Below are 17824 nucleotides of genomic sequence, written 5' to 3'. Positions count from 1 at the left end.
AAATAAAATGCAAAATGAGTTTAAAATCAATCAAACTAAAATAACATGTAAATAAAGTGAAATCATATTCGCTTCTATAGTCCTGTGTTTCATGAACACATTCAAACACGAATCCTACACAAATGGAGTAAAAGTAATTCCTTGCTAATTGCAAAATGTCAATGTCATTTTGTATATTACTGTAGCACTGAAAATCAAGTCTCTATTAAGTAGATTCAATGTCTGTTTGAGGAATGAACAACTATCAAAATAGTAAACATTTAAAGACAAGAATCCTCAAAATCAAATTACAGTTTCTTATAAGGAGAGGAGGGATTTAAATGCTAAGATGTTTCCACTCCGTCACAGTGTCAAGGGCAACATATGACAAGATAAACAAATGCGCATGCGCTGCATACAAGAGAGGAGGAGCACGGTAGTGCTGCATGGAGAGAAAATGATGCGATACATGTGTGTGGGTATAACAGCAAACAGATCATCACACATGGGTATCTAATCAACGTCCTGTGATAAGCATGCGCTGCTACAAATTAAGCATATATATATATAGCGTAAATAAATGTTTCCTTAAAGCCCCATTACAAGGATAGGGGTAAGGGAAGGATTCCAGGTAAATCTAAAACAAATGAAACGCATAAAGCAACAAACGTTTTAGTCTCCCGTATACGAAGAGTATTAAAACGTATATGTAAATAAACAATGCTTAAACTTGGAATCGATTTTCCTATCATAACCTAATCTACAAGTAAAAATTAATACGCTAAATAGTTGCAACAAACGAGAAACATTGAAAGGGTTAAGGAATATCCAAGTAGGGTTCGTAGAAAACGGCAGATTACCTATTTGAGTCGGCACCTTGTGAGACGTATGTATTTATCTAAAAGCCGGCTAAAATATATATATATAATAGGAGTTTCTGGTGAATATGCTTACAAAAGAACCAAAATTCTAAGAAGAGCAAATTGGACAGCGAGTCTGAATGGAAACGACCACAGACGAGTAAGCTTATTCACACGGAACGGAAACAAAAAGTAAGGATACAAACAAAAATCCTTAAGGAAAGAGTATCCGTATCCAACAGAAACAGACTCAAATGTATCCGCGGAATTCCAGAACTGGAACAACGTAAACACAACAAAACGAGAATCTACGAAGTTCACCGAGTACGTCCGAGTATCCACATGTGGAAGCAGAGCAGAATGACATGAGCAAATGACTGGCGGGAAGGTGCGATCCCTGTAAACTAACCTAACTTAAACTAAGGCTACTGGCAACGAAAACTAGAAAACTGCGTAGGTATGTTCAAAATACCAGGGGTAAATATTCCAGTTAACGTGTCGTGAAACTACTGCGTTCCCAACATACTTGTTTGACTTGTCAAAAGTCGGTGACGTCGATTGGGATTGGGAAGGTTACTGTATGGCGTGCATTGACTACTGAGTGTGTCTAACACCCTTGTTACGTTATGCATGTGCCTGGTTTTTTTTTTTTTTTTTTTTTTTTTTTTTTTTTTTTTTTTTTTTTCAAAACCGGCGGATATGTAGGGTTGCGTATTCCGGTCTCTCAAAGGACAAGAAAGAAAAGTCTGACTACAGGACCAGCCCGATAGGCAAACGAGGATTTGCGCAAAAGGAGAGGAAACGAGAAATACACAAACAAACATTCGCACAGTTGAGTTTCCGGTTGCGTGATACAGTCTAGAGGTGTGTTCGGTAATGCCATAGTAGGACTCACATACGTACTAACAAAAGGATGCGCGCATTTGAGTAAGACTGATCACCATGTCATTCCTATTTAAAATTGCTCACGAGGATGACATGTAAGATTCATCTGGATGTTGAAAGGTACGGAAAAGAACCTGACAACATATATATTTACGAAGTAAACTGAAGTATGAGAATGGAACCTCTATACATGATCAGTTTGCTCCTACCAGAGAATACAATGCAAGTGCCTATGTCATTCCCACATGGGATAATTACTAAACAAGTCGGGAAAGGAAGACAACGGAGAACAAAGACAAATTGTATAAGTGTATACAAAGCGGACAAAGGGCACGCGTGATATACAACAAAAGGGGAATCCTGGTCACGGCACCACGTTGTGTGCATATGCTCCTGAGTCTTACCTTGTCTCAGGGCACAGCGCACATTAAACGTTCTTGTCTAGATGAGGTTTCCGTACCTTCAACCTAGAACGTATCTTCATTTTTAAGTTATTGGGAGAGCATTTTGGGTGAATGAAAAGGTACACAGTTTCGAGGAGGAAATGTGCGAGCAGAAAGGAAATATTCATTCACAGCAAAGGCAATGTGTGAGGCTTTAATGCGAGTGCCTTTGTTTCTTAAAACGAATCTAATTTGAAATTTAATTCCCGATAGATTTTTGGGTTGGTGTTGGATTGGAAACAACACAGCCTAAAAGGAAACATTCAGATATGAGAGCAGGATGGAGAATGTATGTATAGAAACTGCAACTGACTCGGATTTGCCAATAAATGAATACTACTTACGGCTTTGGTTCCAACCATTCCAGTTCGTAGTAGTCTGTATTAACACACACACTAGCACTTCACTAATACACAGTTCCTGAAGGTTGTTAAGTGACACTAGTCCGAAAAATGAGGTGGGAAGGTTTTTAGTCCATCAAGCATCTAGATTGATTGGAGATTAACTCTGGGCGACGACCAATTATGAGTCTGGACTCCAGCATCGTAGACAGCTAGGCAATTATCTCTTCCTTCTTTTGGGTATGGACGAAGTTTTCGATGATTTTCCCTCTTTTGGGAGGACCACGAGGGTGTCTTCTAAGGATCTGAAGTACCCTAAAAGTCTATGATAGTCCTTTTATCATTTTAGGTATTTTCTTCTTCAGATTCGTATATGTTTGGATAACAAAATAACACAAAGCGGAGTAGCTCGCGCACAGAGGTGTTGCGAGTTTGAAATACCGAGGAAAAAGGCTTAGTGTTACAAGTCCTTGCTTCTATTTGTAAGTTCGCTCGGCGTTGTTCGAAGGATCTGGCGTCCCTATCTCAGCAAATCAATTGCCTGTGATGAGAACGTTCTCTTCAGTGTGTTTCCATCCTATGTCTGCAGTTTCGTTGTGTGTTTTTTTTTTCTATTCTGCTCTATCTGCATGTTTGCTTCCGGCTAATGTTGAATTATTGCAAGCTAATTGCATGAGACGCGAAAAGAAATCGTTTCTATGCAATGTAAAATTAAATTTAGAATAATCGCGTATCTTTATTTCCTTTTTACTCTTTTCTGATTTATTTTGTATTCCTTTTAGAAATTACAAATTAGATCTGTTTTACGATATTGTCGCTAGTGAATAAATTGGCAGAAACAGGATCGCATTTGTGTAAGACAGGGAAGTATCGGACCCCGCAGGAGGGTGTTGTGAAAGATGTCAGTTATCGACTACTTAGGTCGCAAGAAACTAGCTATCTATATGTGATTTATGGGAGTAACCATTAACACTTTAATTGTATTCTACAATTCCGCTTCAAAAATCAAAAAACCTAATTTCAGTTGTGAGGTACATTGGCGAATATTTGCTGTTTTTCTTGAGGCGTGGCCAATATTACTCGGGATGAATTTAAATAAGTAAATATGGTCTCATAAATCTCCCATCCTTCTTTGATTACTTCCCATAAACCGCATGAAAATCGGACTTCAGTTAGAAATTCTAAACCCAAATGAAATCCATAAGTTTTAAAAAATCACCCTGTATGTCTTACAGGTTCATCAATATTTCATTGCCTTCACAAGCCACCTAGGTATTACTGAAATTATAACAGAAGTTATTTATACATATAAGTGCTTTCTTTGGTAATATATCTATATCTATATCTATATCTATATCTATATCTATCTATCTATAGATAGATAGATATTCAGATGTAAGATGCACTGTGTGATTTAGATGCAACATGCATTGTTTTTCTTCTTCTTTTTTTTCTTACCTTGAACGAATTTTACTATCTCTTCCTCTGTGACAGATTGTCCAGGCTTCGTAACAACATAAGCCCGGATTAAGTTCCCAACGTCTGCGTTCGGAATCCCAACTACTCCAGCGGACATTACACACGGATGGGACTCCAGCACAGCTTCCACTTGGCTAGGAGTGATCTAGAATTGGAAACAAGCAAATACTTTTATTTAAAAAAAGAGAGAGAGAGAGAGAAAGGAAGGAAAAACTGGAAACAGATATCAGGAACTTGTGCTCATTGTTTTAAGGAGGGGAGACCGATTGTATGTAAAAACGGGAAAAAATTTAGACTTCTGTTTGCCTACTTTGGCAATATGGTCTAGTTTCAGAGTATGGTCAAACAGAATGAATTACAGTACATTCCACATGCTTGCGGTAAGTTTTATGTTGCTGGAACACTGGATGAGGTAAAAAAAAAAAAAAAAAAAAAAAGAAAAGAAAGAAAAACAAGAAAAAAAATTCTAGGTTAATGTCCCACAAGGATGAGGTAAGGGTTTCGCAGAGCTCCAACCCTAAAAAACAACTCCACCTCATGGTGACCCTAAAAAACAAGCTACACAGAGTGTTCAGAAAACAACATTAACAACTTTGGGAAAGAAATGAAATCTTTAATTCCCACTGTTATGCTGGAGAGATTAAAGGAGACGGTGACGATGAGAAATGAATGAACTGATGATATGAAGAAAGAGGGAAGAAACGGGAGAACCCCGAGAAAACCCACACACACGGTGTTTGTCCACCACAAAACTCACTTGGCGCGAGCTGGGATTGAACCAAGGGCCCTATACACCAGGGGTGAACGCTCTACAACTGAGGGAAAGAAATCCCCACATGGAAACATCATATATACGGATATGGATGCATAAATATTCCATTTTGAAGTTGTAGCCCGCTCCAAAAATTGATTGGAGCGACATAAAACTCGAAAACAAAATGTGGTAAAACGAGGTAAAAGAACATATTAATCATTATGTGCCTCGATTCAATTAATTTACCAGAGATGTGGAATACATATATCGGCATTCAATTCTTACTCTATAAATTTTCCTTCCTTTTCGAGAAGTCCACATGAATCACCTTCTATTATTCCAGAATAATCCTGTACTTGCCACTTTTCCATGTCCATTGGTACATTAATTGAATCTAGGTTTAGAATAAGTACTACGTTCTTTCGCCCGTGTGCGGTTTCTGCTACGATCACCGGCCAGGTAAGTTTCTGGTGGACAACATTATATCCGCGAATTTTGTCGGGTACTCTCTTTTCCTCCCACATTCGCATTTCATAATTTTTTCCATCATCATTTACTTGTCTAAATCATAATCTCGCCTAGCATAAATGGCGTAATTGTGAGACGTTAACCTGAAATATGTCATTTTCTTTCATCCGTTCTTCATGCAACGTATCGTTTTATAGTTCTTTGGTTATGATTCCTTACTTTATCATTCCAATCAATTTTTTTGTATAGTTATAACTCCAAAATTACGTATTTGTGCACTCATACTGGTCTAAAATGTATTTATTTATTATTATTTTTATGTTCTCATATAAGGATTATTTTGTTTTCGACCACACTGTGTACTATACATATAAATTACACATTATCATCATCACCATTGTAGGCATTCTGCCATTATTGGTAAGTCATTTGCCGAAACTGAGAAGCTTCCACTAACCTCTTCGTCCTTACATGCGATTTTTTTATTTTGATATCGTCCAAGATTTTTAGCCACCTTCGCCCCTCCCTCTTTTTCCTGCCACTATACCTTCTAACATGTCCCTCATGATATACTTAATTTTTGCCAATGTCCCAACCAGTTTCTCTTCCTCTTCTTAACAAAACTGTTGTTTTCTCCCTCAACATTTCCAGCACCACCTCATTTGTTTACCGTGACTCAACTAATTTTATCCATTCTTCTTCACACCTACGTTTCGAAAGCTTCCAGTCGTTTTTCGTTATTTTTGTGTAATGAACAGTATAAGAGTTTTCATATTCGAATCAGCTCATACCTTAATGATTACCATGCATTTGACCCAACTTCAATTCTCGATAAAAAACACAGCTTCTTGTGATAATCTTAGTATCGACGTACATACTCGTCGTATCAAGATGAAATTGCGAATTTCAATGAATTTTAGAAAGGGATGAATTCCAAATCGAAAAGAAAGTTTTGTGATCGACTTTTGTTTTGCGTTCTTATGTAACACGAAGGTTATGAAGGACGGTGTCTATTATTGACTTAGATGTAATTGGCGGGTGCAAAGATCATCACACAAGTTCAACCTTCATACTGTAGGGCGTTTCCCATCACAGAATACTTGCCTTAAGGTTACAGACACTAATCACCGGTATTGACCAAAGGTCCCCGAACGCATGAGGTCGGTGCTCATGAGTTTGGAACTCACGCTCACTCGACCTCACCCCCAAGGTGAGCAGACGTCCCATTTTAGCCGGGACAGTCCCTTATTTTCAACCGTTGTCCCGTTTCTTTCTGATTCTTAAACGGGACGGCTAAATGTCCCGTTTTTAAGCAAAAATGACCCAGGTGTCCGGTAATTATTAGTCAAGATATAAATGATCAATGCAAATTCTACACTCTTCCGTACCAACACTCATTGGGAAGATTCAGCCGTGTCTGGAACTTCTGAATGTTCAAATGGGAATTAAGTGTTCTGTGGTTCAAGTAGAAATTGAGTGGGAATTCTGAGTGTTCAATTAGTTAAAAGTATTGTTGGGTTGTACTTAAGTTAGAAACGCTGTGTTATCATTCTTACTTGTGTATTTTGTAAATTGAAAACACTGCTGAGCCCCTAAATGCAATGTGGAATCCCCTCCCCTCGTCGCCGATTCGTATGCGTCCCGTTTTTGAAAGTAAAAGTTCTGGTCACCTTGCCTCACCCTCACAAAGTAGGAGTAAGGTCGAATGAGTGCGAGTTCCAAATTATATGTTGAGACTTCAGGATTCTGGATTCTAGCTGCCCCCCATTTTTTATCTTCTATACCCGCCATTGGTCTCCTCCATTTAGTCAGTATGTTTCTTACTACACGATATATGGAAATAAGGAATGAGCAAACAGGGAGGCAATTCCCCGTCTGTAGCATTGATATTGCAACCGTTGCTTTCACAGGCTACCAATCAATGCTGGTGCCACAAACGGTGAAAATTTTCCTTCAGACGGTCATTCTAAACCAAATACGAAAATTCCTAGAAATATTGAGTAGTTTTGGTCCGGATGGATACGAATAATTTTGGACTTCAACTCTTCATATGAGACAATACTATTGAGCTAAAATATCTTGTCTTTAACATTAGAACAATCTGCAAAATAATTTTTAAAAAAGGAAATAATTATATACTTACATGGTATGCTTTGTATTTGAAATTCTCCTTAATCCTTCCAATAATAAACAAATAGCCATCATTGGTAATGTATCCCATATCTCCAGAATGCATGAAACCTTCCTTGTCAATCGCAGATGCAGTGGCCTAAAGTTAAAAAAAAAAATAATAATTGTGTCATACTTCTTATTTAATTGGTTGACATGTTGTAAGTCGTATATAAAACTTCTAAGATACGCTTAAAACAATCTCTTTTTAAATTTAGAGATTTTTCGAAATAACTACAAAATATCTCTTAATATATACTATGCTGCAGTGTTTCTTTCAGACATAATGTTCCGGGGGGGCACACTTAGTATTCTGAGAGTCACTGCTGGTACTATTCTATTTATTATTTTATTATAAATGTATTATTTTGGTCTTCTCCGAGGGGGAACTCTTAGAGCTCCAGGGGTAGTGCTCCCCCCAAAAAAACATATCTGGATGAAGTAATTATATATTACCTCAGGTCTGTTGAGATATCCCTTCATCACACACGGGCCTCTCATTAAAATTTCTCCAGGTTCATCAGCACCAAGCGTTTTGCCAGTGTCCGGATCCATAATCTGTAATAAGAAAAACACTACACTTAATATTTTAAGTCAATTTTAATTACTTATTTCGATTGTAGTAGTTAAATATGTGTTTAGTACATAAAAATATGGGCCTATATAATCCGATTATTAAACTAAAAGTACTAGGATTGCACTGAAAGTTTCGGGAATTCGGTATTGAGGTTTCTGCAATATGTTGGAAATTGTATTTGTGACGTATGATACGTATGATACACAGAGTGTTTCCAAACAACATTGACAATATTTGGAAGGTGATTCCTGACACAAAGATAAGACAAAAAGTATAGACAAACCTGGCTGCACAAATGCTTCCTTTCGGAGTTATAAGCTGCTGAAAACATGAAAAATGGACTTAAAGGTCCATAGCTCCAAAACTATGGGATCTACCGTAGTCGGGTCAAGACTTGACTTAGAAACTAATATGTGTCCTATCCAAAAATCAATAATTAAGAATCTTAAGGTACTCACACAACAATTTTTACAGAGGGAGTTTGGCTATGGCCATATAATTTGAAGTACTCACCTCAAACTCTATTAAAATTGTTGCGGAAGCACCGCAGAATTGTGAAACTTGGGTATTTGGGTAGGGCACGTACTAGTTCCTAGGTGAAGTATTGACCCGAAAAAAAAATAGATTCGACCAGAGAGCATGCAACAAGGTGTGAGTAGAATAAGTGCTACTCTTAGTGATAAGGGCCCACCTAAAAGATAAGGGACAGCAATTTATCGTTGGTTTTGGGAATTCAGGTTTGGCCCCAACAGCCTCAATGACGAAGTTCGTGAAAGTTCACTAGCAACAGCCATAGTGCAAGAGAACTTTGACACTGCGTGAATTACTTGAATGAAATCAACATGTGACATACCATGAAATTCACGCACATTTAGTTACTAGTATGAGTAAAATATAAGCAATTCTTTATTTATGTGCGAAAAAGCTATGTTCTCATTGAATGTCCACAATTTAAATCAAAGAGTAAAGAGTTTTCTGTGTGATGTGGCGCAAGATTATGTTGAAACGGTACAAAGCGAAAGCGTCAAATCTTGTGTGGAGATCATCATAGGTGATGAAATGCGCATCTATTCATATAAACCCGAAACTAAATGACAGTCTGTTGTAAAGGTATTCCACAATGAGTGAAAACCAACAAAAGTTATTTTTTTAAGCAGTGTTGTGAAGCAAATGGTTTCTGCATTCTTCAGGGAGTTAGGATACATATCTATTATTGCCTTGGAAATCTTAGAACAATTAATACTGAGCCAATAACATTTGTTCGCCAGAAGTAGTCAATATACTTAGATCCCACAACCCCTAACATTGCATAATTTTGCATCATGATAAAGCAAGCCCTCACACAGCAGCGCAAACACAGGAGTTTCCGAACAATGAAAATGTTCAACTGTCTCACCCTCCTTATTCACCAGATCTAGCCTACAACGACTTTTTTTTCAACCATTAAAAATAATATGCGTGTGCAGCGATTTCTAAGCCCAGCAGAGGTGGTGTATATATACAAAATATAAGTTCCTGAAGTACCTTCTGCTGGGTGCTATAACTGCTTCAACAATGGTTTATTCAAATGGACAAATTATTGCTATTAGGAGCGAATACTTTGAAAAGCAACAAAGAGTATTTGCTTCTGACTATCGTCTTTCTCTTAGTTTCCCGAAACTTGCAGTGTAGCCTTGTATCGCAACTCATATTCTGAAAAAGAGACTCCTTACGACCATTGTTGTATCATATTTTTCATACGCTCAGCTATAGCAGGCCATAGATAGAAATAAGCAGACTGTTTGTAAAAATATCGTAATAACGTAAAAGTATCGTATTAATTACAATAAACAACAGATGAGTTCATTTACCTAATATTCTACATGTGCTAGTATTTCTTCCATCTTGCTCAGTGACCTAGAGTCATTGTCAATTTCGTTAGATTTCTGGGTCAGTAAAAATTCATGATTTTGGTTAGTTCCGAATCAGATTGTGGTGATCAAAAGCGACAGTTTCGGAAGCCAGGAGAAGAGACCGAGGCCGGAGAGCGGTGCCAAGAAGAGTTGTCACCAGGTTGGTTATGGCAGAAATAGGTTCAATAATATGGAAGTGGAGAAAATGATCACTATACCGAATCCTCGTGTATTGAAAAGTACTGTGCCTGAGATCCGTCCCCAAAGCTATTCTGTTTTACTTCCCTCCTTTTCCTTCCACCTTAATCTATTATCTTCTGTATTTTAAGACTTTTGTTTCATTTTGCAGACTAGGTAGTTGGCCGAGTCTTACTTGTAAATTCTAACAGTTCTCTTTTTCTGTCATTACTTTGTCGTAACTTGAGCTTGAGAGCAGGCATCCCTTTACCTGCCCAATATGTACAATTGTGATAACATATAATTAATAGATGTAATCATACTCGTATCTAGTGTGCAATTGAATTACAGTTGTTGTGTGAAGTTCACAGAAAGAAATATATCAATCATAATGAAAGAAGCACTTATTTGGATTAGGATTCGGGATTTAGGATTTAGAATTTTTAGATTTCTGGATTTTCGGCATCTAAGGCCATTTAGCCCGCCACGTATGAGGGATGACGTCCCTCGGTAAACAAACTATCCGCGGAAAGGGAAGGACGAAAGGATTGGGGAACGAAGGAAGTGGCCTGGGGCGATAATATGAGGTCCTATACCGGTATTCCCTTGGTGTGAATGAGGAAAACCCACTCAGGATGGCTCGCTCGAAAATTTTTTACACTTTTTCGACCGAGTGCCCCCAAATGAAACTCGAAACCTCTCGCGCAACTTTTCGAATTAATTTTACGCAAGCAATTTAACTTTAGTTTAAGAGTGTACGAAATTGAATTAAAACATGTTTTTAATGATTTGGTAATCCATAGCAAGCAGACAATGTACCGAAACTATTTTCTTTAAATTGAAATTTTAATTATTTTTTCCTTCTAGAAACAAAAATCGATATCATTAATATATATATATATATATATATATATATATATATATATATATATATATATATATATATATATATATATATATATATATATATTTCATATCACTTCTTAGCAGAAACGTACGCAAGAATTTATTTCGGTAGGAGTCCAAAGCTTTATGGGCGGTCCAAATTCAAAATGAGTATAAATTATATTAAAATTTGTAAAAATCAACCCTAAAATTAGACTAAATTTACAGAAACTCTAAAATTTTAGTAGTTGGATCGTGCCTCCAGGAACTATCCCTTGCGTACATCCCTGCTTCTAAGATATTAGATCACACAATACTTAAAATTACCTTGTATTCAAAAGTTGGAAAGATCATTCCTGCGCATGCCGTAGAAACGTCTGAAATAAGGAAAACAGAATTTAATAACGAAAAATAATAGTTCAAAGAGAAGATAATTATCAGTTGAATAGAATGTCATGCGTTACGGTAAACCTCATACTTAGGTTTTGAGAAAATTGATGAAAACGAAATTTTATGGCGCCAAAACAAAATGTAATTTGTTGCTAATATCATGTAGTCTAGAAGATATTGAGTCTTTTGCGCACGAGATGGCGTTAGTGTCAAATATCAGAGTACATGAGTCGTAGCTTACGATTATCGTCATTTGACTCCTTGCAGTTGAAGGTAATAGTTGTTCAAAAAGTTTTCGAATTTTTATAATCAGACGTAAGGTGTTGCGTCGTGAAGGTGAGTGAACTGTCCGTAATACTGCGCTACAGTTTACAATTTTATTACGATAAAGCCACAAATGTTGCGCAGACTCATGAAGAAATTTGTGCCATTTACGGGAACGATACATTATCAAAAGCAACAGCAAAAAGGTAGTTGAATCGACTTCGTTCTGGGAATTTTTATGTCCAACATGTTTCTCGCAGACGATCTTGCCATAAGTGGATGATATTCTGGAAACTAGTTGAGCAAGTCAGGCACACAGGGGCAGATCTGGCTTGGGACAGAGGATCTAGGACCTTCCAGTTTTCTAGTGTCAAAAATAATTGAAGCTTTTAGTTATATATTTTTGAAAGTTTATAGTAAACTTATGATATATCTATCATAGTCTGGATTCTGGCTGACCCCCCCCCTTAGGTTTACTTTCTAGATCCGCCACTGCAGGCATGTAAACAATTATATCATCGCCAAGGACTTAAACATCGATTATCAAACAGTATTAAACAATTTAAAGAAAGTTGGCTACAGAAAAGAAGCTAGGCGTTCAGGTACCACATGATTTTACTCAAAAACGTTTACTTGATCGAATTTCTACCTGCAAATCTCTGCTAAAACTTAACAAACTCGGGCTACTTCTGAAATGGTTGATAACGAGTGATGAAATGTGAATAACCTATGATAGTGCCAAAAAGATCGGGATCGAAGCGAGAAACAACTCTTGGGAGGTTTTAGTGCATCCACCTTATAGTCCTAACCTAGCACTATCAGACTATCTTTTATTAAAGTCTCTGTAAAACTCCATGGATGATGTTAGCTTTGAAATTAACAATTCATTTATCACAACTTTTCAACCAAAAGGCACAGAATTCTCTAGTGACGGGATAATATTGTTGCAGGAAAAATGACAGAAAGTCATCGACCAAAACGGTGGATATGTGGTTTCGTAATGCTACTTTCAAATCACAATAAATGTATTCTAAATTTTGATCTCTAAAGGCTCAATACCTGTTAGACAACCTGATAATAACAGGCTCAATAACATGCCATCTACTATGTAAACAAAGGTACTAAAACATACTGTTATTATGTCTTCAATTAGTATGTTAGCAAGAGGACAGTATACGATATCCGTACCTAATGAAATAAAATACTGTAACTTATCGTTAACCTATGAAATTTAATTCTAAATTCTTTCCAATTAATGATTCCAGAATTGTACGTATTTCATGTAAATATAATGTAAAAAGTGGTAGAAAATTAATACAAGTTTCAAATTTCTTGCAAAATTTAGAATACCTGTATTTTTTAAATGTTTTCAGAATATCTATCGAGTTCCACTCTCCTATCCGATTTGGTTTCTATACTGGAATAAATCTGGGAACACAGCATACTTGTAAATTAAAGTTCTACCTTAGCATTCTTCACAAATGGACACAGTTTATTTTGTCGCAGCTTATGAAAGCCTATCAGTTTATACTATTATCAGTACCGTCTACTTCGAAACTCGTAGCATACAAAAGAAATAAAAGGCAGAATAACCGTAACCACATGTTATTGTTCCACGTATATCCCTTCTCTTCAGGGGCGGATCCAGGACCGACTTCTGGGGGGGGCGGTGGGTTGTCATACTGCTACTTTTGAGGGCTCCAAACTTTGGGATGGGTTTAATTTATATATATAAAATAAGAAAGTTTCCTCTTCTGGGGGGGCGATCGCCCCGATCGCCCCCCCCCCCTGGATCCGCCCCTGCTTCTCTTATAGTGGCACAGGTATGGAGATGTAAGATCGTCTTCTGTGTGATCCTATTCCGTTTACTGGAAATTCAGAAATAAAGTTAAATTTTTGTCCCTTCAGTCTGGGTTTAATCTTACGAACAGAAAGAAATGTTCCGGCGTTCGGTCATAAGAATAAAAGATAGTTGACGCACGTAATTGGGTTTTTGACCAAAAACTGTTCAACAAGAATCGCGTTGTAACAAGGTGCTAGTTATGGAGAGGAGCCGCTCGTGGAAATCAAGAACTTCTGGTATCATACGTGGAAGTCTCTTCAACAACCGATCCATAACATCTTTGTAAACTTCTGTTGTGATAGTGTGATCCTCGGCAGTGAATTATTTGTGGACTATACTTCTCCAGTTGAAAAAAAAACTATCAACATTATCTTCACTCGTTACTTCTTAAGGCGCGTTTTCTTCGGCTGTGGAGATTCTTTATGGGCCGAACCTACTGATTGCCGCTTTACGGAAGGCTCGTGCGCGTCAAACAGTGACTCGTCACAAGTTATGATCTTTCTGAACCAGTCTGGGTCCCTTTGCCATTTCCACCAACTCATGGCTTACAGAAACTCCCCACTCCTTTTGTTCATCAGTCAATGTGTGGGACAAATTCTGCAATAACTTTTCTTTCCATTAATTCCAATGTTCTTCTCCCTAGTTAGTACCCTTAATGATGACTGGTAACGATTTTAAAGCAATTACTGTTTCGTCAATTCGATTTGTTCCGCAGTTCGATTGGTTGTCGGTCCCCTGCTCTTAGGGTCGTCTGTGACATCCTTACGATCGTCACGGAACTGAGCAAACTATTTCAAACCATTGGTTGGAAAAGAACTTCATCATCGTATACACTATTAATCATTTCCACCGTTTCAGTCGCATAAACTTTGATTGGTACCCTTGGTTGCATTTTTGTTTTCAAATCAACACATCGCGCAATATGTCACTTGAAGCTCTATAGCCTACATACCTACAACAGCAAAACAACGAACTCTTCACAGCATGATAGATCTTACACTAATTCGCATTTACTCCGCCAGACTTCGCAATCAGTCACGTAGTATTGTTGCCAGGTTCGAAACTTAGTAGACTGGCTGTATACACCACTCTTCCATATGATACACTCCTCGAAGTTAACTCCTGTGCATGCTCACCCATTTCCTTTTTTTATCACTCAGAGTAATTCTAAGCATATACAGAGGCTGTTCCATTTCCATCCGAACAAATTACTTTGAAAGTTGTTGCTCACCAATGATATTCCACTTCGTCACCATCGACCATGCTCGTTGTGATGGCCACCGTCTGTACCATTGCATGACATCCCAAATTCCGCAGCAGCAGACTTCGTTGCAGCTGCATCAGATGTACATTGTTCTGCTTCTTGCAGGCTTTCCAGAGGCAATTTACCGTGCGAACTCAATGTGATGAAGGAGGCCGTTTGAGAAATCGAAAAGCACAGTTTATACTAATCTATGGGCTAGCATCTGAGTTTATAATAGGGATATCCTCGTATTTCATCTGTGTAACTGGAGATAAGGCAATAAACAGTAGCGTAGCGTGGTATTCCGAAGTGGGGATGCCAAAGTTAGTCACTTGTGCGATATAATACTACTAAAATCAGCAATACATAGCTATACCGATGGAAATATAGGGTTGTAAAAAATTAAGGGGGGAGGCCCCCTAATTGGTGGCCTAGTGGGGCATACAGAAGCAAATGCGTGGATTACGTCAGAAGCCAATAAGCAATTGTCTCAGCTTCTTCGTACCACAACCGTGTGACAAGAAAACTCGGCCCCGCTGTTGTATGAACATTGTTTTCAGTATAGTTCCCTTTATTTCTTTCTCGTGGGTAGTTTCTTTCTCCGCATACCATACTTCAATCTCGTTCTTTAAAAAGTCACATCTTGAGTCCGAAACTCAGACGCCCATTCGTGAATATGGGCCTGGGTGTATACGTGTATCATTTGAAGATGTAAATAGAAAACACTTAAACCAACTCTGGGGGCCTGTTTCTGAGTATGTATTTCGTTGTCAGATATCCAGATACTGAAGGCAGGGGCGCAAATCTGTCTTCAACATTCGGGGAAAGGGTAAGACCGTTTCTACTTTTTAAAGCGGTGTTCAAAATATTTATGAAGTTGAAAAACAATGCTGTGGAGGACCAGAGTTGTCTTCAACATTTGGAGGAGGGCAAATTTGAGGGAAAAGGGCATATTTGAGGCTTACTCTGGGGGGAGGGATGATGAAACTCATATTACGGTAGATGAATCTAATTTCTGAGGTGAACCTGTTGTATATTATATACCAGGCGATGTAGATAAAATTGTGATACGTATCGAGTGTCGTGAACACATTCTGAAATCTGAATACAAGCATATTTATAATTGATATATTTCTATTTACGCATCCACAATGATCCACATTAAAATTTTAGGACACTTGTTTTGTAATAATATAAAAAATGACTTCCCCAAAACTATGAAAGAAAATCAACTATGTATGGCGCAACAATACTCTTATTTGAGCAAAATTATGATGATCACAATAGCATTATAGGAATCGTTACAGGAATTAAACAAATAGTTGAAAATAGACTAACAATAATAAATGATAATGAAATAGGTCTATTAAAAAACACGATTCTTTTTTTTTTTTTAATGAAACAAGTCAAGGGAAACAATTTCACCCCACTTTCCTTTGTGGCATTCGGATACAAATCATCACAATTTTAAATCGGGTGGAGGGAACATGTCCCCCTCATCTCCTCGTGATATGCGCTAATGACTGAAGGGCCCAAGCAATCTTTGCGAGGGGCGAGAATGCTGGCTCTCTTGGTCTACCAGATCGGTGACTGTGATTCTACAGAATGCTTTATATTTATGCTTGTGTGTGTGAGCTTCCTCAAAGAGTTTCTGGCAAGGCCACTGGGCATACTATGTATTTATGATGAAGATTAATAGTTTGTTTTTAATTACGATTACAATTACGATGCATTTAATTACGATTAAAGCATAACTACTTTTATACTATTATTTACATAACCGACATGCTTCAAAAAGGCATTGAATTAGCCATTTCTGTTTTGTTGTCTTTCCTTGACGTTAGCGCTCTTACGTTCTGTACAGAAACTATAGCTTAGTTCAAAATAGATAGAGTTGGAAATACTTGAAGATATGCCAGCGTATATCTAAAGCAAAATGTAGAGTTGCAAGGGGTGAAGGGAGTTAAGAAAGCAAGTAGTTGCGCATGCGCACTCCACAGAAAGCAGACAAAAACCCCGTTTCTTGCAGTAGGCCTGGATGCCCAAGGAACATAGCATACAAGAGGAAAGATAGAAAATGTGCATCTGAGTGACGCGCATGCGTAGGTTCCGCTTATCAAAGTAAGGCGAGAGAGCACATCCAGAAGGTTGCACTGGAAATAATTGTGATAATTACAAGCAAACAATTTAAAGCATAAACTTAATTATATCAGACTTTCTCATGAACACCTGCAGGTGATAGCACGAATTTTTTTACGTCATTTAGGTAAATCTATGCTTCCATTGTCACAATAAATTTTCAGCAGTCATCAGAAGCCTTCTTCGTACAGCCTCGTACAGCCTTCTTGCTTTATACCCTTGCTCGATCGCCCCGTGATATGCCGTGATGTTAACACATTCACACACCTGTCTTATGGAGCGTTCACAGTCTCCATTCAGTATTGATTGCGCCACAGGTAATCGTTTCGTCAAAGAACATGTGTTAACGGATTCTCTCGCGGATCTCCTTTAGCACAAGTTTCCTGAGTTTAACTGACGCCATCTTTGGACATGATTTCTTTGGTGATGTGGGCCGTGGAGGAGACATTTGCCCACTACAAAACCCTAACTCTGCTACACAACAGATAAGGGACTGATACAGATGTCCGTACAGTTTTGTTGTTTAGTAAAACCTGATTTTGACAGGTGTTGTTGCTTGCAAGTTGCTCGGATGCAAACCTATTTAACCACTGTTTTCATCCACTATTCCACATGCAATATTTCGGTAATTATAGGGCAGGTACTTACAAACGTTAATATGGGTAGCGTTCAAATTAGGTTTCCTTCCTCCTCCCCTTTTATCATTAGTGAGGTAGTGTAAGTAAGAAGCAAGACATATTGGCCCTTATGCAGAGTCGTTTTGACGTATGACTAGCGTCATACTAAAGGTCTGACTACTGCAGGAAACATATGCTAGTGAAACTCTTTAGTATGGCACTAATCACGCGTCAGAACGTCTCTGCATAAGGCCCATTATTTCTAGTGTTACTATTACTTAAGTAGTGGCGGATCTAGAAAGTAAAACTGGGGGGTCAAACAGAACCCAGACTATGATAGGTATATCATGTGTTTATTATAAGCTTTCAAATATATATAAATACCTTAAAATTATTTTTGTCACAAGATCTCCGGTCCC

The 17824-nt window shown here is 37.8% G+C and overlaps 2 protein-coding genes across 2 annotated transcripts in view; both read right to left on the bottom strand.

The window, feature by feature from the left end:
* LOC145675731 (luciferin 4-monooxygenase-like) overlaps nucleotides 1-7485 on the bottom strand; it is a 30699-nt gene extending 23214 nt beyond the window's left edge. Inside the window, exons 1-2 of the mRNA XM_081746360.1 lie at nucleotides 7353-7485; nucleotides 3967-4132 (exon numbers count right to left, since the gene is read on the bottom strand). Coding sequence (XP_081602486.1) covers nucleotides 3967-4132; nucleotides 7353-7445 — 259 coding nt within the window. The 5' untranslated portion in view covers nucleotides 7446-7485. The remainder of the gene's footprint in view (nucleotides 1-3966; nucleotides 4133-7352) is intronic.
* A 256-nt stretch (nucleotides 7486-7741) lies between these two features.
* LOC145675047 (uncharacterized) overlaps nucleotides 7742-17824 on the bottom strand; it is a 39787-nt gene continuing 29704 nt past the window's right edge. The window contains exons 9-10 of the mRNA XM_081745412.1: nucleotides 11237-11286; nucleotides 7742-7936 (exon numbers count right to left, since the gene is read on the bottom strand). Coding sequence (XP_081601538.1) covers nucleotides 7742-7936; nucleotides 11237-11286 — 245 coding nt within the window. The remainder of the gene's footprint in view (nucleotides 7937-11236; nucleotides 11287-17824) is intronic.

This window comes from Thermobia domestica, chromosome 18, assembly GCF_964235325.1.
Source record: "Thermobia domestica chromosome 18, izTheDome1.hap1.1, whole genome shotgun sequence".
Lineage (NCBI taxonomy): Eukaryota > Metazoa > Arthropoda > Insecta > Zygentoma > Lepismatidae > Thermobia > Thermobia domestica.
This window is presented reverse-complemented; position numbering and strand designations above follow the sequence as displayed.